This window comes from Protopterus annectens, chromosome 2.part0, assembly GCF_019279795.1.
Source record: "Protopterus annectens isolate FY-2018-M chromosome 2.part0, PAN1.0, whole genome shotgun sequence".
Taxonomy (NCBI): domain Eukaryota; kingdom Metazoa; phylum Chordata; order Ceratodontiformes; family Protopteridae; genus Protopterus; species Protopterus annectens.
In genome coordinates this window covers 135,860,622-135,883,533 of record NC_056728.1, presented here as the reverse complement: position 1 = coordinate 135,883,533, position 22,912 = coordinate 135,860,622, and the positions used below count along the sequence as shown (strand labels likewise).

At 38.1% G+C, this 22,912-nt stretch overlaps 1 protein-coding gene across 2 annotated transcripts in view; it reads right to left on the bottom strand.

The window, feature by feature from the left end:
* HECW2 (HECT, C2 and WW domain containing E3 ubiquitin protein ligase 2) overlaps positions 1–22,912 on the bottom strand; it is a 2,117,141-nt gene that overhangs the window by 90,414 nt on the left and 2,003,815 nt on the right. For both annotated transcript variants that reach the window (XM_044060621.1, XM_044060622.1), the window contains one exon: positions 22,588–22,700. In XM_044060621.1, coding sequence (XP_043916556.1) covers positions 22,588–22,700 — 113 coding nt within the window. The remainder of the gene's footprint in view (positions 1–22,587; positions 22,701–22,912) is intronic.

The window sequence follows — 22,912 nt, the reverse complement described above, 5'->3', positions numbered from 1 at the left end:
GGCTCAGGGGCCTTGAAGGATACCACACCAGTCTTGAGTAGTGTGAAGTTTGCTTTAGAGAAGTTCTTCACTATGGTCTTTTTTGCTTGGGGTGGGGCGGGATGTGGATTTCCAGTGAGATTAGTTTATGATCAGATCTCACCAATGAGGGATATACTTCGGTGTGGAGCATTTTGTCCCCATGTTTGTGACAATGAGATCTAGTATATTTTCTCCTCTCGTGGGAACAGTGACTAGCTGTTCCATGGCATTTGAATTTATGAACTCCAGGAACCGTTGGGCTAGAAAGTTAGGGCTTGAGTAATGTTCCCAGTCTATATTCGGGTAGTTGAAGTCACCCAATATGATGGTGTTTGGAGATACATTTATACCCTCCAGTGTCTTCAGGAAGGCTGTGTGGGGTTCCTGAGTTTGAGAGGGTGGCCTGTAGCATGCTACAATTTGTAGAGCAGTTTTGCCTATGGTTAGTTGCACCTGGATGGTTTCAAGCTTCATGCGTTGCCACCAACCTGGAGGTGTGAGTATCCTTTATGAATATGGATACACCCCTCCTTTTGTGGTGTGGTCCGGGTTTTGGGGCCGGAACGCATGATATGAGGTAAAACCTAATAGTGCCGGGGTGCTCTCAGGAGCCTTGAACCAGGTTTCAGTTACAGCACAGACATCGATGTTCTCCATACTGAGAAGGGCCTCGAGTGCGTGCATTTTGAGATTTAGACTTCTGGCATTGAGCAGCATTACCCTCAGTTTCTTCCCATTTTTGTTTTCTAGGGTGGTAGGTTTAGAATTTGAGCCTTGCCTAAAAAGGCACTATGGGGTGGCAAGAGCCTTAGCCAATATCCGGAATCCCAGGGGTGACAGGTGCAAGCCGTCCCTTGCGAAGCAGCGTGGCTTGTCAAGCATGTCATCCCAGGCAGACAGACACTGGATCCCCTTTGAATGACACCAGACATTAAGCCAATTGTTAAAGCTGATCATCTTGTCTCTATATTGTGGCATCATTCTTGGTGAAGGAAGGATACTGCTCAGGGTTAGGGTCATACCTGCCTGGGCTACATAATCAGAGAGCTCCTCTATGTCTCTTTTCATGTAGTCCAGGGAGGTACGTCTCAGGTCGTTCACACCAGCATGGACAATGACTGTGTCATATTTGTACTTGCCATGGAGTGACCCGAGTGCTTGTGTTATGTGGCGGATTCTAGCGCCCGATAGGCAGCTTACTGTGACCCTCTCCTTGTTCAGCCTGTTGAGTGGGACGTCAGTGTGTCTGACTATGGAGTCACCTATGACAAGTATGTTTGGTGTTGTATTTGGCCTTAAGGGCTGTGACTGCTTTGCACACTGCTTTTGTGGTTTATGTGTTGCTTGTGGGGTGTCTTGAGGTAGCAGTTGTTTGGGTGTCTGCTTTGGAGGCCTCTGCTGTTTAGGTAAATTTTTACTCAGAGCCTCCGAGTATGTCTTTGTGTGTTTATGTGTTTGATTCAGTGGAGTGGTAGCATTATCTGAGGCTGGTTTTGTGGTGTGTGTAGTTGCCTTCTCCTCCTGTCTGGTCTTGCCAGTCCTGAGTTGAGAGAGCTCAGCCTCCAGTTTGGCTAAATAGCTGCATCTCTCAAGTATTTGTGTTATGTGGGAGGAGGAGAGGGTTGTCTGTGTACATGAGGCAGTTATAACATTGCCTCAAGATTCCCAGATTCACCAGCTGGACCGGAGAGGAGATTGACAACTGACCTTTGGACATGCTAGAATAATATTGGGAAATCCTTAATTGAAAACAAGGGCCAGTGGGGAGTGAGGGTGTAGTGCTTTTAATTTTTAGTGCTGACTTATATAATTGCTTTAGTGAGCAAGTGCCAGGTAACTTGAGTGCAATGTGTTACAAGTAACTAAATGCAAAACGACAAACAGTAACTTTCTTTCAAGTGAAACAAGGAAATAAGTACAGTAAGCAATGCAGATATCACTAGTGATCCACAGAAGCGCTGAGAAGTTGCGTATTAGGTGGAATTAGCTTCCAGGAAATAACAAGCAAACAAACAACAAGCATATAAACAAAGCTAGATTCAGTAGGCCTGGATCTAGTCTATGCTAGAGCAAACAAGGTGAACCAATTTCAGTAAGATACAGTTCAAATATTCAGGCACTATAAACCTTTAACCAGAAAATTCCCAGCTCAGAAGGGCAGAGTCCAGCCTCTTCTCCCACAAGAGTGCAGACCACGAACCTTCTTAATGTAAAATAACTGGCCTGAAGCCCAAGTGCCTAAACCAGAACTAATACACTTGGACACTGGGCTCTCAATCAGCAGTTCCCAACTTAGAAGGATGAAAGCTACCTGTCCTGCCACCACAGTGCTTGCCACAAACCTTCCTAATGTAAAACAACTGTTCTGAAGCCCAAGTGCTTAATCCAAAAGACTTGAATGATAGCTACACTTTAATCAAGTTACAACCAAGCAGTAATAAATACCATTGAATACTTTAGAGAATGTCTGGATTAGTGCTCAAGTTACACAAACAAAGCTAGATCCAGCAGGCCCGAATCCAGTCTATGCCACAGCAAACAAGGCGCACCAACTTCAGTAAGGAACAGTTCAGATATGCATGCACTATAAGCCTTTAACCAGAAATTCCCAGCTCAGAAGGGCAGAGTCCAGCCTCTCCTCCCACAAGAGTGCAGACCACGAACCCTCTTAATGTAAAATAACTGGCTTGAAAGCCCAAGTGCTTAAACCAGAATGAATACACTTTTAGAATAACAGACACTGAGCCCTCAATCAGCAGTTCTCAACCTAGAAGGATGTAAGCTACCTGTTCTGCCACAACAGTGCAGACCACAAACCCTCTCAGTGCAAAACAACTAACTGGTCCGAAGCCCAAGTGTTTAAACCAAAAGGCTTAGAATGAGTTACACCAAGCAGTAATAAATACAATTGAGTATTGTAATTAATGTTACTGCTTCACAATTCTTGATTGATTCTCCAATTTAGCTCCTGTCTGGGGTTGTCGTTTATGAGGAGTTTGTATATCCTTCATGTCTGTTTGGGTTTTTGTTGGGTGGTCTGTTTCCTTCCACATCTGAAGGACATGTGCAGGTGAAATGTAAGTAGAGTGAGTGTGTGAGTGTGTGTGTGTGTGTGTGTGTGTGTGTGTGTGTGTGTGTGTGTGTGTGTGTGTGTGTGTGTGTGTGTGTGTGTGTGTGTGTGCCTTCTGTCTCTATAACTGAAAAGTATCTTCAAACCACAGACCAAACCAACTATCTGGTCAGCTTGTGTGTATGTGTACAATGCATCCTGCAACAGACTGCTATCAGATCCAAGATTAGTTTATTCCCTTGTATCCCCTGAGTGCCAATATAAGATCTAGCTCCCTTGTGACCCTAAGATGTATAAAATGTCTACTGGAAAATGAATGAAGTCTTTTTCGTGACTGGCATATAACTGCTATGCTTATATGGCATGCCCTTTTGTGTATTTTAAATGCCCTGCCAGGTATAACAGTTTTATGTTTAAAAAACAAGTACATCTTTAGAAGCCTTATTCAGAAGTAACAAGCAGTTAATGTTTTCCTCCAGTCCACTATAATGCTAACATAGCTAAAATGCTTGGGTAGTACCCCAACCATATTTACATTTGGGTAAAATCAATCTACATGGGTATGGCACACTTTAAATGCCCCACAACTCATCCAGCATAATAAACCAATGTATAGTTCATACTCTGCTTACTGTGTATAAAAATTAAAAATGCCAAAAATCCTCAAGAACACTGTTTTCTTATAAGGAAGTGTGATATGTGGATACCTGCAAGGTACCAATCCTATTTACTGTTGCATATTTCAGTGATTAGATCAGGTTGCTAAACATTGTATCATTCAGTCTGCAGACAGGCTTGCCAAACCCATCACAGCATTTCATAACTTGAGTCATATCTCAGTTCAGTCATACTCCTATGAGGAAGGGGTGCTGCTGAAATACAACTTGGGGGGAAGGAGTAACATGGTCATGGAGGTCAGCTTCATACAAAAAAATACATACCTTACACAGATCTATTATGTTTTGAAAAAATAACAAAAATGTTATAAACAACTTTGCTTTATCCTCTTAAATTTGGAAAGACTCCAAGACTATTAACTAGTAACAGTCTGGAAGTCAGCCAGATCTAAGCACTGTACACCGTGTGCTGTTTGATAAAGACTATGCCAGAAGGAGGTAATCTAATATGGAAAAGAAGAAATGGGAGTTCTGATGAAGGGAATGACTAAGTTACAGTATGAGTAGCAGAGTGTGAAGCTACCGTACCATGAATAACTGCATCCAATCCTGGGATTTCAATACATTTTCAAGGCAATCATATAGTTAAGGGAAAACAACAATACTGTGTTGTAAATTGTGGTTATACAGTACTGGATTAGTTGTGAAAAAGCTAAAATAAAAAATGCCACAAATCTTCAAGAGCACATCTGAAGTCCTCACAAGTAGATGAATATATGCAGAAAAGTGAGCAGTGGATATGAGAGTCCTGGTAGCAAGGTTTAATTTAGACATAAGACTAATTTCATAAAATATTGCATTTCTGATGAGAAAATCTCTTGACAGTTACCATAGAAAGGATAGAATCTACAAAATACATTTGCTAAAATATTTATGTTGACAAAATCAATCCAAGAAATAAATGACAGGAAGAATAAACACTGGCATGCCTCTTCAAATTACTGAAAAGTGTAGGATGAGGCAAAATGATTTTTGTTGCGTCATTTTTCATTGGTTAAATGACATGTTTTAATTAAGCTTAATTATCTGAAGTAGGTAAGGCCAGTGCATACACCTACTTTTTTGTCAGAACAAACCATGGGCTGTGAAATGATTAACTTAGATGTTCAACCAGTTGTGCAAAATGCAGATGGACACTGTGGGAATCAAACCTGGTGATACTGCTGAATACACTTTCATAATTATGCTGATATCTGATCATACCTCCCACAAACTATGTATTTATTATTTAGTGGCCCATGATATCTTTTCCTTCATACAGAATGTGCTGTGTCAGCAACCCTTTTATATGGCTTGGGAAGCTAGTGAAACATTTTCCAACTGTCATATTCATGGTCACCTCCAGGATTTCAGCTTTATGGCATACAAGTTATTTGCTTGCATTGCTGCCAACATGCCCCTGTCACAGACTTTTCTTTTCAACACAGAAGGCTAACCCATTGCCTTAACCAGTAGTATTTCCCCTGGGATAATGGCTGTATAATCCTAAAATACAAGCCACAATCCATATCTAATTTCCACCATCCAGCCCTCAGGACAGACTGTCCAAACGCTGTCATTAGTGCTGCATCCTGGTGCTTCACCAGTACACTGAGGGGGCCAAGACTAGAACTGAAGTAATTTGTCTTTACAGTACTTCTCTTACAAATCTGTCTAATATGCAATTGATACACATTCTGTAAAGCAGGGTCCAATGAAAAAGGAGAGAGGATTGACTTAATAAATAATCAAAACAGTCAAAACCAACTGTATACAGACAAGATTATTGTTGCTCAGCTTACAGGACTGCAGCATATGTTTTGGAAGCCAAATGTTCAAACCCAGTCTAGTAACAAAATTCCTGCACCTTTATAGGCTAATGGGTACTTACTAGGTTACTAATCTGTCAGGATCTTAAGAAGCTACTGTTATATTCACATGGCAGATAGATTTTAACCTTTATATTTTGCATATGAGCAACAAAGGGATGGGCCAAAGAAGAATATGTTGGGACATTTACATGTTTTCCCTATCCATGAGGTAGTGGGGTGTTAAACTTGGGGTGAATAATTTAGAGCCTACAGGTTACAAACCCACACACCTGTCTTCTGGAGTCCAGTGCATTACCACCATACCATTTCTTTTTATATGTAAAACCTAAGCACTGTAGTGCTCAGTGCAGGCAGGGTATAAACTGTAGCTATGCTACTGCATCCCTGGACCTAGATGCCATACATTTAGATATAAGCTAAGTGATGAAAAAGGAACTTCCTTACAACAGTGGATAAATGGTGCTCAAAGGAAGCTTACATTCAACACAGGTTCTCTGATCCTCGACTAAAGGATCAACTTTCATGGAAGTGTTGTCAATTCAACAGTTAAAAGGGAAGTCATGTCTGTCAAAGAATACTATTACACATTTCTTGACATTAGTTTTAGTCCATGGTTTTGACACCAGATATGTGGTTGGGAAACACCTTCCTGGAGGATCTTGCTGTCCTCTGAGGAGTTAATGTTGGAATCAAGTTTGCAGTCATGTGCAGGCGTGTTCAGCCATAACCCCCTTAACATTTGCTTTGACCTCTGAGAAGTAAATGCTAAAGAAAAGTTGCCCAGGGACTGAACCACTGGGTACACCACCAGTGACAGGAAGATACAGCCACACACCCTAATTTCCTGATTTCTGCTTGTGAGCCAATTTGCTTTCAAATGAGTTACACAGGGATTTACATTTAACTGGGAGAGTTCATCTAAGATGCCTGAATCTGTGATGATGTTGAAAGCCTTTGTGAGGTCTAGATATGTTGTGTGTACTAATTTGCCCTCATCTGTTGCTGCAGTAACCTTCTTGAAGACATCCACCAGGTTAAGTGAGGAAGATGTGCCCAAAGGCTACAGCACCTGGTGTACCAAGGTGGTTTCTCATCCAAGTTCTAAGCCAGCCTGACCTTGCTTATCTCCTGAGATCAGTCACATTCAAGTTGATATGGCCAAAGCCCATAAGTCCATAGCAGGTATGCAGAGTCATTCATGCCTACAAGAGCAGCAAGATAATTTCTGAAGGTAAAAACTCGATGTGAACTGGACAATTTCACAGTTGCCCACGAGCAAAGAAATGAGGACATTCTTATAGATATGTGCAAAGACTGATCCATAGAATGCTTCAAGATGCAAAAATAACATTTGGCCAGAATAAAAGTAAAGAAATAAAGAAATACAACTACACTTTGTAAACAGAGTCTGATGATTAAAGCAGACAAAGTAAAAGTACCAAATCAGCTAAATACAAGCATACAGAATACAGGAGCCCCATTTGGGATTTGTGAAGTATACAAAAAGGACACATTGGTGCTGCGGTAGCGTTGTCGCCTCACAGTAAGATGCTGTGTGGTTCGATTCTCAGCTAGAGCGTCTTCTGCGTGGAGACATGCATGAATGGGTGTACCTTCGTTGAAGGTTGTGCATCAGGGCTGGTAACTCAGCACGTAAACATCAACTACTAATCATTAGCGGACCGGAATTCCGCTGTGGCGACCCCTAACCGGGAAAAGCCGAAAGACATAAACAAACAAAAAGGACACATAATGCGTTCATTATTCTAGCCTAATACTAAGCAGGAGAGTTATGAGACCATTCTGTGTGAAGTGTATATCAGAAAAATAGCCCATGAGACGGTATGGTGTCTTACGCATTACTGGGAGGAATGTGGAGTAAAACTGGAATACATCTGTTTCTGTTTAGATACAATGCATATCTAATACATGCTACCCACTATTCAAAATTTCTAGAGGTTGTGAAGTCACACGACACAGCAAGCACTAATGTTATTGGTACCATTAAAACTGTGCATTTGAGATGTGGAACACCTGATGTAGTTGTTGTGATAGTCCATACTATGCAAGTATGGAAATCATAAGAGTTTTCAGAGAAATGGTTTCAACATATGACTTCTAGTCTGGACTACATGCAGCCTAATGGGCAGATCAAGAAGATAGCTCAGATGATAAAAAAACTCATGCAGAAAGCCAAAATTTGCATTATTACAGTAATAGCAGTGACTAGCGCGGATGTTGTGTCTTTCGGCTTTTTCTCGGTTAGGGGTCGCCACAGCGGAACTCCGGTCCGCTAATGATTGGCAGTTGATTTTTACGTGCTGAGTTGACAGCCCTAACGCACAACCTACAATGAAGGTACGCCCATTCACGCATGTCTCCACGCAGAAGACGCTCTAGCTGAGAGTCAAACCGGACAGCATCTTACTGTGAGTCGACAGCGCTACTGCAGCACCACCACTGCGCGGATGTGCAGCTAATTTTCCTAAAATTTTGAAATAGCCCCTTACACATTGTGTATCTACTGCGTACCCAACTATTAATGAATCACTCACTAAACAGACTGTTGGCCTTTACTTCCTTATCATGGTCTCCAAGCCCAGGTAAGTTTTAAGGGCAAGAAAGACTGAAAGCAAATTGGTGTAAAAAAGTTCTACAATGACTAAAACGCAAAAACTAGTATCTTCTTGAAAAGAGGAGGGAGAGAGTGACACTGCAGCAAAGTACCACATAAAATTAGACATAAATAACAGCTGTTTAGAAGTGTTTGTAGTCAGACCTTTTGTTGTTTGTAAGAAGGGTGGAAAGTTGCTGAAAAGAATTATGAGCCATTAAATCAAAATGAATATTTCCTGCACAGGATGTGATGAGTTCACATACTGTAACTGAGATGCACTTAGCCAGGAAGTGCAGCACAATGTACCTACAAAGATATCTAAGAGGGGACATATAGAGGCGTTTCCAGAAGCACTATGAGATCCCTCACATCTTGACAGACAAAGGGTCATTTCAGATATTGATGGTGAAGTATGTTAGCAGTAAAAATATAGCCACATAATGATAAGCAGTTATTTTGCATTTGGACCCATTATACCCAGACACACAATCAGCCCTGAACAGTTGATGAAGCATGGCTTCTAGACTGGTTGACATGTTAAGAGGTGTGTGCTACTGACGTTACTTGTTAACGTGGTGCCAGGCACTTTTCTTCCCCATAACATCTCTACATGCTTATTCCCCTGAGGCATGTCAGCTACTAAAAGCAGGCTTCTCTGTAGTTGATCTGCCACCTTAATACAAGACAAATGAATACAATTACAACAGCATCACTTCATATATTCCATGTTACACATTTAAATGCTTCATGGTGCACAGTAACTCATCTGCATCAGCTTGAATAAATAACATATGTAGCAGATTCTAAAGCACCCAACCACCTCAGCTGTTGAACAGACACACCAAAAGGGAATTGACATACACATCAGTGTTAGATGGTTTTATGCAAATTGGTTCACATCACCAGTTCCTACTCATCAGTCCCTGCCCCTGAAAGTATTGTACAAGTTTTCAAGCTTTTTACTTTAATAACACTGTAATTATGTAGTCTTTTGAGGTTTCCTTTTCTGGTCCTTACAATAGCATATCTTGGGAACAGCTCTGTATTTATGCATGCATTTGTTATTTCCTCTTCTGTTCCTCACTATGGTACATTGTGTGAATAACTCTGTATTTTGCACATCTCTGTGGTTTCCTTTTCTGGTACTTACATCACGTCTTCTTGCATCTGCCCCAACAAGAGACAGGATTAAAACACATCAATGAAATTAGAAAAAAACTAAGAAACACAACAAACTGCAGAACTGTAATGAATTTAGAAAGAGTTGTGAACACTCTTGCATGAGAGAAAACAGACTTTAAAATGAAATCCCGGTGTGAAAATTAAGAGGCATTTATAAACATCCCTTTATAACAGCATCAAGGGAGATATGTAGATTACCCCTAAAAAAATAAAATGTTTGACTGCAGTTCTACAAGAATGCAGAATACTAATATCTTTAATAATGGAGACCAAAACAAAAAGTAAAACTCCATTAGATACATAGATGTGTTTAGGTATTAATACATACATGTTCATAAATTCAAAAATATTTACTAGATATGTGGCCCAGGAGACATAGCCTAACTCAATTTCCCAGTTACCCACAGCACTGTCTGGTAAACAGACTTATTCAGGGCAGACAAAATGGAGGCTGAGGGAACCAAACATTGGACTGCAGCAAGCAGCTCATTAACAGCTCATAGCCTTAGTCTTCTGCACTAATAGCCAGACTAAAATAATGTACCTGGCAATGATAAGATTTGAATCTATGATTCCACAGAGACTGGCGTCTAAATCCCACTCTCTAGACCACTTAATCCCACTACCTCATAAAAATGCTTGTATTCTGAAAATTCTGGTTGACAGAGTTAAGGAAATTTCAAGCAGACAGACTTGGTCAGTACAGTGTAATACCCTTAATACATAATCAGTGTTATATACAGTAAGATCTAGAACATTCAACTGATGTCTTTTTAATTAAATTCCTTTTTCAAATCATAATGCAGAGTCCAAAAGCTGAACATAAAAATATTTTTCTGTGTGGGAAGTTCTTGCTCTTATTTCTTGGTGCACCTTACAGAAAAGGGTATGTGCCCAGCAGCAGCAACTGAGTAACCAGTGTGCATTTTTACAGAATGTATGTTGTAAACTTGCTGGCTGTCAACTGAACATCCTGCTACCTAAGCAGTGTAATGTATGGTGTGTGTACGACTGCAAGCTGGAAAAATACAATTAAAACTAAAGCAAAGGTTAACTATGTAAACACTTCTGTGAACAGGTGCTTAATGTTTTCAAATACTTATTAAAGTATATGTTTATATTTTAGTGCTTTATAAACAGGTTTAGATGAAGAACATCTCAACTGCATTAACAATAATGACATGATGGATAATTATTATCCTAGGAGTTTTATGGGGCAATGCAACTAGGCTGCTTACCATTTCTTCTAAATGCATTTTTTTTCACTGTCACGTCCAATGTCTTTATTTTTATTGAATCATATAGTTCAGGGCAAACAGACAGCACTACCTTATAGCTGCAATTTATACCTCCTAAACAGTGTTGATATCACTGAAAGATTATAGGATGTAACATAATTATCTCAGTGTTTATTGGCCTGTAAAAATTCCTTGCATATATCATTCCCATAGCAACCATCATACTGTATTAAATTCCTTCACAACACAACCTTTCTTTAACCTCTCTGAAACAGCACTGGATTGCCATGCACACTAGTCTAGTGATTATTTTTTTCTTACTTTAATAATACTATGGATAACAGTGCCCCTACTGAAGTCAACAATAAATTTTTTTTGAGAGTTTTCCCAAGTCTTTTTTTACAATCCTTTTTTTTTAACAAAAAAGACAGGCGTAATTAATATAATCATTTGGCAAAATGTTTTCCTCCTTTTTTTGCAATAAAGTTTCAAAACTGATTTTTTTCACACAGCCAGACTTGCAACATCTTATAAATATGAAGTGTACAATTTTGAGAACATGGCTGAAATACAGCTTTTTTTTCACAGAGCTAAAAGCAACTTCATGGTCAACAAACACATTTATTGTTCAAAAAGCAGTTGAATTTCTCCTTTTTCGAGAGGTAGGCTCGGTCATTCTTTTCCTTAATAAATGGTCAAGGAAATTAATCCAAAAGGCCTATTTCAGGTGTGGTACAGGCCATAAAGATAGCACAAAAAGAAAGAAAACAACAAAAAAAAGCAAAATTATATTAAGTAAAATGGCACATGCAGCAAACAGAAAAAGATGCCAGTTTGCAGCAGGCAATGTGAGAAGCTTGCTAAAAGAATTCCTAAACTTTCTAAGTATAAATCCTGAAGACAAACACTTATTCCTTTGTTTACTCAGAGAAACTTCCAACAACTAGTAGGGTTAACTGCTTGACAGACATCTAATTTAACAGAGCAAAAAATCCCAAGCATAAAAACCAACAAGGAAGGTCACTGGAATAACAGGTAGAACTGCAGCAAAAATGAAGTAAAATCTCTTATTTATTGTTATAAAATGGTGAGCGCTTTCGCAACATTGCTTCATCAGACAACCTCTTACACAACTAACAACATATAAATACTTTAATTCATTTCAAATGAACCAATCACAACCTCACACAAATCACTCACTAATAATTACCATGGTTACATATAATTAAAGCATCAAGTTAAAAGAAAAAAGAAAAAATACAGAATTATCCTGAATGCATATGTGTACATATAGTGAACCTTTTTCATTATATGTTTCATTTCAACTTCCTGGACTTCAGAGCTGGTTTCAACGGAACTGAATCATTTAAACCCATTCCCCTGTGTGCTCCTAGTCTTAGGATCAAATGTACTTCCATACTTTCTGTGGCATTGACTATATCCCCCAGTCTAATGTTTGCACTCTGCACATGTAAGACCTAAAACATAAAACTATGTTCAGATCCTTTCTCTAAACTATGCTTGGCAAGGGCACTATACATAAACCCCTTCCTGGTACAGTATAAGTGATCCCTTATACGTTCCCTAAGGTGACGATTCGTCTTACCTACACAGAATTGGAAACATACTTTGCAATGAGCTGCACATACTACATTGCTGGTGTTACATTCCGCTGAATTTCTAAGCTCCCATAGATGTCCAGTCTCCGAGTGCTTAAAAAATATGGACTCATCTATGTGAGCACAGTATGCACAGTGCCCACACCTGTGTGTACCCTTGACCACATTTTCTATCATTCTAACTTTCCTTGCGCAACATAGCTGTTGTTTCAGGTTCCTCTTGTTTTTAAATACAAACTGTGGTTGCAGACCTACTATATTTGCAGTATTCTCATCTACCAGTAACAAATGTCAATTTTGTTGGATAATATATTCAAACCTTCCATTGTCCTTAGTATAGGGCAGGACCATGGGAGTCTGTGTTAATCTTAGTATAGGGCAGGACCATGGGAGTCTGTGTTAATCTTAGTATAGGGCAGGACCATGGGAGTCTGTGTTAATCTCAGTATAGGGCAGGACCATGGGAGTCTGTGTTAATCTTTTATTCCTATTACATATATTCCCTACTACTACTCTATCGGAGTAGTAGAGTTTCCCCTTGCTCTCTCTTTCCTTTGATACCGTATAGTACACTTTATTAATCTCTTGTTCACTGTACCCCCTGCTCAGAAATCCTGTTTTAAGATTATTAAGTTCACTAACATACACCTTTTCTTGACAGCAAAGCTGTGATACTCTCAGGGCCTGTCCTCTGATGATATTAGGAAAGACACTTTGGTTATGCATACTTTCTCTATGTAGGAAAGGTGGTCTATAACACTCTTTTCTATGCAATTTGGTGAACCACCCTTCACCTTCTCTATATACAGTTACATCTAAAAAAATCTACACTTTGTGAAGAACAATTCATAGTAAATTTAAGAAAATTGCTAGTGGTATTAATATGTGAGTACATAGACTTTAATTGTTCTTCAGTTCCTTTCCAAAAAGTAAAAAGATCATCCACATAACCCCTATAGAAGGCTAACTGGGGATTATCCAATATATTTTCACATTCCCAGTTCACCATAACCAAGTTTGAATGTGCATTGGCACAACTCATGCCCATTGCAACACCTGACAGTTGTTTATAGCATTTCTCATTGAACATAAAAATATTGTATTCAAGTACTATTCTAAGAACATGCAAAGAAAGTCTACCTTTGCTGCAGAAAGCTTTCCTAAGGCATCTAGTTTAATCACCCCTAAACTTTGAATAGAAGTGTTTAAAATAGTTTATTACCAGGACTTGGAGACGGCTGTAGAATCCAGTATAAAAATCTTTATTTGACACAAGTGCTTTTGTGGGTAACCCCACTTCTTCAGATGTCTAATACATTTTAAAAACAGCTCTTAGTTTAAATATCCTCTTTAAACACAAGATTAAAACCAACCAATACATTGTTCTGGTGTGAACAAGCACTTTTGATTTAAAGTAACATTCTCCATATTTAAACTAAGAGCTGTCTTTAAAATATTTAAACTAAGAGCTGTTTTTAAATTTAATCACGTGTTTAAAGGGGATATTTAAACTAAGAGCTGTTTTTAAAATGTATTAGACATCTGAAGAAGTGGGGTTACCCATGAAAGTGCTTGTGTCGAATAAAGATTTTTATATTGGATTCTACAGCCATCTCCAAGTCCTGGTGTTTTGCTTTTTATTCTGGATCTGTTTTGTGCATGACAAGTGAGTTCTAAAGCTTTGGTGGCAGTCTTGTGTTTTTGCTTATTAAAAATAGTTCTTGAATGCCAACATTTTTATCAAGAAACAAGGACAAAATTCTGAACAGAAAATTTTCAAAGTACAAATGATTACTATTTTGATTTTACTGAAGCCTGCATGTGCTTGTTTTTGGCAGCACTTAATTTTGCTTTTCCCCATGTCTGTGTGACCTTGGAGTTGTAATTGGAGTAACCACTACTTCAGATGTCCAAAATGGGTTATTGCTAACTAAATGTGAGATTTTGCAAGACAAGCCTTACCCTCAACCAATGCAAAAGACACACTTTCTCTTTATTTCCAAACTAAAGACTCTGTGATAGAAATATGGTTGTTTTACTGTTTAGTGTTACATTAAGATGCTTCAGATCCAGTATCATAACTTCATGCAATATTTGGAAGAGTTAAACACTTTCTTCTAAAATAACAGGACATTTGCATTTTTTACACAGGACACAGTTGCCCAAATCATGAATGTCCTGCAAAAAAGACAGATGGGAATGCTAGACTTGGAATATTTATACAAAAGGTGAATGGGGGGTACTAAGGGTTCTGCGCCAAGAAATATAACAACAGTTGGAAATTAAATGCAGTTTTTGAAAATATCAAGAGATTGAAGAAATTCTTTTTGAGAGTTTGTCCCCTGGTTTGAGAAAAACACTCACACGCTGGCTGTATGCGTGCTTCCTCAAAGACATCTAAGGCAGTTCTAAAACAGTCAGAACTAGACGGACTACTTAATTAAATATTATACTAAAGCTGATAAGGAAACCTTGAGAAAACATAAACAGAATGATCATGTTTATTTCTTGCGAGAAATTTAGAATATTGTAAAGGAGAGAAAAAATGGAGGTGGTATCTTCTGAAAAGGGGAAGACACACATTTTATAGAAACAAATGTAATTTGTGATAAGAACACATGCAGAATAATGCTCAAGAGGGAGAGGGTAATTAATGTTAGGGGAAAGCAAGAAATGAGCACTTTATGTAATGCTGGCATGAATGAAAACTGTTAAAAAGAAAACATGTACATTACATGACAATAATAACAGAAACTGTTATTATGGCTTGTATTCTTTTTTATTAATGCACATGAACTTGTGATGCATTTAAAATGTGATGATTGCATAAAGATGTTTAAAAAACATTACTGCTTTGTACAATGTTTTTCATACTGCTTATTAAATATGAACAATTTTGCTTCCTAAACTTTAACTCCTCATTTAGAGATTTGCAATAATGATATCTGATGTACATACCTCTTAATGTTTATATTTTTATTTTATATTATAAATTATAAATATTCTTACTGTGGAAGGTGCCATTTTCTAAGATTACATTAGTTCCTCCCCACATAGAAACTAAAATGTGTGAAATCTTGCCCATCCGTGTAATAAACACATACACCTCTATAATAAAGATAAGCATACCTACTACAGACATTAAGTAGAAATGACAAATCACACATTTTAATTTACTGTAGTGTTCTATATATGCAGTCTAAAAGTTATGTGCAACGTGTTTTTTTAGCTCTACATCCTGACTGAAAATGGTCCCTTGGCAAATAGACTTATCTTGCTAACAATTTAATAAATAAATAAATAATTTGCATATCTAAAACGGCAACTTTATTGTTTACTTCTACTGAATGGGTTAGTCCCACTAGGCTTGTTGTCTGTTTTCAAGGGGAGACGCAATGCTGTATTTATATAGACAGATAATATGTCAAGAAGATACTGGGGAAACTTGCTTCCTTTTCCTTAAAAAAAACATGTCCTGCTGTAAATCAAAGGAGGTTAGAAAGGATTGGAAAGAGAAATTAGATAAGCAATTCACAAAGAAACAATGGGGGATATATGTTTGTCTCCCAAATATACAACATAATCTAGAAGATTTAGGATTTTTGCTCGGAGATGTTTACATAGATATGTTTATATCCCGAGTAGACTCCTGAGAATTTTTCCTCAGCTAGACAGCAAATGTTGGAGGTGTGATGGGGAACAAAAAGATAATTGGGAACATATTTTCTGGGAGTGTAATGAGTTGACAGACATTAAAGATTCCATGCAGACTGCACTATCAGAGATACTGGAAGAGAAAATTGTAACCAGGGAAGTGATTTTTCTGAGCTATGATACAGAATTGAAATTGCCTAGACAAAGTAAGGCCTTGCTGAGTCTAATTATGGTGGCTGCCAAAAAAGCAATTACTAGAAAATGGAAATAAAAGTGTAAAGAAAATGTACTAGAAGTAATGAACAGAGATAAAAGAACTAGAATTGGGATCTTTAGAAAAGGGTAGGAGCAAATTACACAGGAAAAAAATGGGAATTGTGGGAAAAAATGCATACAGGGGCAGAAGGAGGTTTAAGGAAGGCAGGATTTGAATGAGCTATGTAATGTTTGACTGACAATGACTGGATAGATTATAGGTGATGTTTAATACACTGCGGTGGTGGTGCTGCGGTAGCGTTGTTGGCTCACAGTAAGATGTTGTCCTGTTCGATTCTCAGCTAGAGCGTCTTCTGTGTGGAGACATGCATGAATGGGCGTACCCTCGTTGAAGGTTGTGCGTCAGAGCTGGCAACTCAGCACGTAAAAATCTACTGCCAATCATTAGCGGACCAGACTTCCGCTGTGGCGACCCCTAATCGGGAAAAGCTGAAAGACACAACAACAACAACATAGGTGATGTTTAATGTTTGCAACTAAAATTATGTCAATATGGTTTTGTAATGTAAAATGCTTGCAACTAAGATTATGTCAATATGGTTTTATTTTCATTTATATAAATGTATGACTGCCTATGTCATAAGTGATAATTTAATAAAGATGTTTCTTGTTTAAAAAACAAAAACAAAATGTCCTGGGATAACTAATGTCCATCTAAGCTACTACTAACTCACGGAGATGGGATCTACATTTCATGCCTCATCCAAAGGATGGCACCTCAAGGGTGCACCACCTAAATTACTGGCACCACAGGGACAGACCTGGAAAACAAATGAAAACAGCTGGTGTTAGTGAGAAAAGCCACAGCCTTCTGATGTTGCAGGAATCAAAGACAAGCATGCAGCATAATGACTGAATGACATTTCACATGCCATCAATGTGAAGGAGATAACAGAACCCACCAGGACCTTCCCCTAGATGAGGTACACCATATGCACAAGTTAGCATTGTCTGCTGTGCCTTCTACTCTTAAGTAGCATGTAGGCAATGTGATTAGTGCTTGCTGTTTTTATAAAACACTCTTACATCTTTCTTTTTCCTTTTGCTGATCAGCTAAGGACAATGTATAGTCCCCTACTTCAGGAGCTACCTTACAAAGTATGTAAACAAATACAAATTTGTGCAACATAGTTATAATACAGTACATAATATCACCTCCTGTCTATGGCTACCTGCATCAGTTTCCCCCCATCATCCCCCCCCTCCAGACTATTTTAACCCACCTCCCTCTCTCTCTCTTCATATTGTGCTTCTGACAGTTATTTATTTTTTGTTTCCTTATCCAAAAGCTTGTTCCATTCCTATAGAAACTTAATGTTCTTGTTTAAAGTTGTTGTCTCTTCCTAATTACTAGGTAAATGAACTGGGGAATATAGTTTCTGATTTATGTGCTCACAACCTTTATAAACCGCTTCTAGTTATACTTGTAATTAGAACATAAATACTGTCATCTCACATAATTATCTTCCATATTTACAATATGTTTTGTAGATGCATGATTAAGCTACAATTTAGATTCAATTACTACTCCATTCCTTGCTTAAGTCTGTATTAGACTTGAGCATTACTGTGTTGCCTACATCTATGTAAACAGAAGTCTGACAGTTTTGCTTAGAGGGTTAAAGCAATAAGCTGTTCTGTTTATAAGCATTATTTGGTTGTTCCAAGTTTGAGTCCCTCAGGCAACACTTGCAAACTGTGCTACTTGGACAAATTATTTATGCAGACAGTGTATTTAAGCTGCCTGCAGGTGTATTTAGTAGTCTAGTTAATAACACCCCACACACACACACACACACACACACACACACACACACACACACACACACACACACACACACACATGTACAAGCTTACATATATATATCTGATATTCTAATGACTGAGCCTCAGTTTGTCACATGGACTGAGCCGTGGAATAAATGGTCAAACTGGCAAGTGTTTGAAAAACGCTGGTTCACTGTTTATAACATCTGGCAGTTGGGTTAGAGGATTAGGGAGCTGTTAATAAGCAGTTTCCTGTGGTCCAGTGGTGCAAGGTTTGAGTCTCTCAGCCTCCATTGTCGAACTGCATTACTCTGAGCAAGTGACTTAACCAGGCACAGCTCCCGGGGTAGATTTGAAAAAGATCCATGGTGATCAGTGCTCTATCCAGAAAAATAAAAACAAGTAAGAAAGAAAGATCACAGTACAGTGGGGAGTGGAAATTCACCCTTTCCACACTGCTGTCCCCCCACTGTTTGCCCTTTCCTCATTATTGTGCAATCTTGGAATAGCTATATTAAAGTTTGTGGGGGTACAAGGGGGAATTACCTGTCCTCTACATAACACACTTGCTTCTTGTTCCTTTGATAGTTTAACTTAATTTTTCAATCTATTGTGGTTTGATCAGGCATGTTTCAACATTCAGACACACACACACACACACACACACACACACACTTGGAAGCAAATCACTTACACAGGCAGTGGCTCTGAAAAGAGATACTTGTGTCTCTTAGGCTTTCAGGGTTAACAAAATGAATGCAAAATACTGAAAAAATTAAGCACGTGTCACAAATGAAAAAGATTCCTGATGGATTACTTCAATTACTCAGTTAACAAATGATAAATGCTGTGTAATGCAATATATATTTTATATATTTTGGGGTGCACATTTTTTGTGCCCTGCAGAGGTGCAGAAGCATGAGACATCAGGTTTTTGACAGTTGGTATTTTTAAAGTGATTCCGCAATGTTGCTACATGAATTGTGGCATTTAATGAGTCAAGTGTCATGACACATTTTACAACCTGCTCATCCTTCCTTATATTTTTGTAATGTTTTTTAATAAAAAGATTCATAAACATTTTATTAAGCCATAGTGCAAATAAACTTAGCATCTCCTACCTTGGACTAATGTGCGTTGCAACCACAGGCTTTAATGCATCACGTTCGGGCATGAGCAGTGGGGCACTCATTAAACACATGCTTTTCCTGCACTGATGTGACTATGGTTAAAGTTGCCTGTTTTACCTCATTGATGTCAATGAATGGAAACTGGATTTTTTTTAATTATTTTTCATACAGGATCATAAGAGAAAAATGTTCCTTGTTCAGCAGTTTATGCATCACATGCCATGGTGTAAAGGTAAACGCCAAAACATTGAAAAAAAATCACTTTAAAAGAAAGTCACAAAGACTCAGTTGTTATATGGCAACAGCAACCCTCCATGAGTGCCATTATCATTGCTATTATGCTCAAAGTACAACGTCAAAATGCACACAAGAAAAAGATGTTTATAAAGAAGGCATCCTTAAATAAATATCTGTGTGTTGCTTTATGTGGTTAATTATATTAAAATATAGTTTTTGGCTTTTATTTGGGAAATGTGATCATCAGAACATCACAAAGTTTTTAGAGAATCAACTCCATCTATAAGGAAGGGGAAACTTCTGACTTAAGAAAAAAATACCTGCCACCTTGCAGCTGACCTGACCCATCCCAGGAACAACAGTAGACATCGTCTCAAGGAAGCAGCTTTTATCTCCATGCTGTATGCTTTAGTGGAGAGAAGAGGCTTATAATAAGCTGTGATATCATCAAAATGAAATTTTGTAGACCTGTGAGTCACCATTACCAGTGTGTTTCAGATGGAAAGTAATGACACAACTTGTGCCTGTTCTGTGGTCCTTGAATTTGAAAGAAAAGCAGCTTTAAAAGAAACGTCTGTAACTACTTCTACAGCTAATGGGGCCTTACCAAACTGATCAAAATGTATAGTGGATAAAGCCCATTAGCTGTCTGCCTTGGCAATAAGAATATTTGTCTGTTTCTTTGGTGACAGGATATTAAACTGATCTTACAGGACCATTTTCAGGCTTAGCCCAGGAATACATTACATTTCCAGTCAGATCAAAAATAACACATAGTGGTCATAGTACAATGCTGCCATTGTCAGACAGGACATCATACCTCTCAACCTCTTAGCCTAAAATAATAGGAAGGACAAAAGTCCAAAAACAGGGACATATTTTAAATATTGCTCATATAAACTTAGAAAGTTGCTACAATAACATGATTTGTGATTGCATCCTTCAGAAAATGCATACTAAGCCTGAAACTCGAACGTATGTCATTATATAGTGACTTCAGCCATCTGTGATTTGCCAGAAAACCGCAAATTTTATGAGGAGCAGACCAAAAAATATGAAGCAAAAATCTGGACATTCTGCAGAAATCTAGGCAGTTGAGAACTATGCAGAACATACATTTTTAAACAACTACACTTACACACATACAAAAACACATACATACTTTTAAACAGTTACAATTATAGCTGAACATATATATATATATATATATACATATATATATATATATATATATATATATATATATATATATATATATATATATATATAAGACTTACGATGAAAATGGAGATTTTGGGATGAATTTATCTAATTTTGCTGCTAAAGAAACACATTTTGCTTTTTTGAAGAATGACTTCAGCTCTGAGTGAAATCTAGGAAAGGATATAACAGATTTTGTCTATGAAGGGATGCTAGCCCATATTTTAGGGCAAGAACAGAGACTGCATATTCAGTGGACAGCTTGTCTACATGTCCCCAAGTTACTGTTCCCTAAGCATCAGGTGCCTGAGACATAATACATTGAGGATCAGAACACTGATCACCATTTTCCATTGGCAATCACTGCCAATGTAATCATCAAGTGCGCTCTGACAGTGATTCCTTTGTTTTGGGAGATTTCTCCCTTCATATTGTTTGTATGACTTCTTTGTTGGTATACATGTTCAGGGAAAGGGGGGCTTGCCGCCTGCAAATAACATTTACAGTTTACTTTTTTGACCTTTTTTCCTTTCTCAGGCATTAGTTTTCTACACTTATGAACATCAGCTTTTAGTTGTTTGGGTTGTAGTCCTGAAACCTCAGTGAAGTATACTTTTAATAAGGAGCCTGAAGGGTGGAGTTATGTACTGGGTAGGATCTAAGGTTGTAGGGGGGAAGTTCTGCCATGTAGTGTAACCATAAGGAAGGGGAATAAAGTTTGTGAGTCCGAAGACTAGGCCTGCTGCCAGAAGGGTGGGTTCTAAAGGTAGGCATTTGCGTTTTATCAGTGATGACAGATTGGTGTTCTCTTTTGGGGCTAGGGTGGATAAGTCTGCAGATGTTACTACTTGGTTTGTAGAACTTTGATATTCTTTTCTGATGCAGTGGCCATAACGGGGAGATCATACTCCATTTGGGGGAGAGAGGCCCCTTTACCAATGGCAGCTCTTCCTTTGTGGGAAAGGAAGTGAAATATTTTACTGGACTGGAAGGACAGATTTTTTTTTTACTTTGGCCTTAGTGTTTTGTACGTGCTTTTAATGTGAGACTGGGGTCCAGTCAGTCACCAAGGTATTAATAATGCTGACCAATTCCTATTGTCTCTTGAATGGAGTAGATAATAGCCCAGTTGGTGGGTACCTTGGTCAGCCTTTGTTGTGCTCCAAAGAGTATGGCTTGGGTTTTCTTTGTGTTTAGAATTAGTGAGTGGGTAAGTAGCCAATAAGATAGGCTTTTTAGATGACTAACTTTCCATCAGTGAGTAAAAACAAACAGCTTTAAATTAGCAACTAATCCTTCTACAACATATGGTAATCTGTACAAACATTCTGCAGTGCAATGCAATGAAATTTAGTATGTCGGGTTTTTATTGTGTTTCATTTTATTTACTGGTTAAGAACCTAGACAGGGAACAGTTTAACTAGCTTGACCAGAAGAATTAGACATCACACAAATGGTGAACCAATAAGTCATTCAAACAAGTAGCAATTCACAATAGGATGACCTTTAAAGCTCATATTTTAGTCAAGGTAAAATAATGCATAAAATGAAAGTAGTCGGAATGTCAGTTAGGTCACCAACAAATGGAAGAAACTTTAAAATGGTTAGCTCTGTTACTACCTTATGGTTTTCTATCAAAATGCACTATTTTGGTTTTAGATGTATTAAGATATATTATTGTTTGTAAATTAGTTCTCCAAAGAAGAAAGCCCATTCTGAAGGTCATATTGTATTTCAGTGAAAGCGGAAGGGAAAAAAAAATAAGACAGGGTCATCGACACATTGAACAGTATCTCTTTATCACAGATAAAGTAAAGCTTCATTTTTCAAGCATTCCAGTTATCAATTTGTCTGTCTTCCAAATGTTTCTGTTTAATTTTGTTCACATTTACTTAAAACTAAATTCAGATTAAATGTCTTTATTTGACAATCAGTACAGGTGCCCATCTTAAACGTCATGACACAAACAGAGCTCTCACAAAAGGTCAGGATAAAGCTACATGGTTAAGTGATACTCGACTGTATCTACAATAAACAAAATGCAGCTTCTTCTCCTAAAATGTCAAGAATCATGCACAAAAGTCATACCTGGGAAGTGCTGTAATTTTGCCCCATTTCTCCACACAGAATCTCCTTGGTCCATTGCTACCCCTCAGTGCTGCAAATCCTTCATAGGGAATGCTGGATGTACCTGTAACAAACTAGTATATAGAAAAAGTACAATGTGTTAATTGTGTAACCTTCAGTTTACAAGCAATGTGTGATCTGCACATCAGTTAGTGCTGATAACGTTTGCGCAACATTTTATTTTTTGGATATTGCTTGTATGCTTTTAGTGTCTTTTTCTCCCTAGTGAGCTCTGCAAGTGAAACTTTAACTCCTTCATTAAATTTACATAGTAAAACAATTTAAA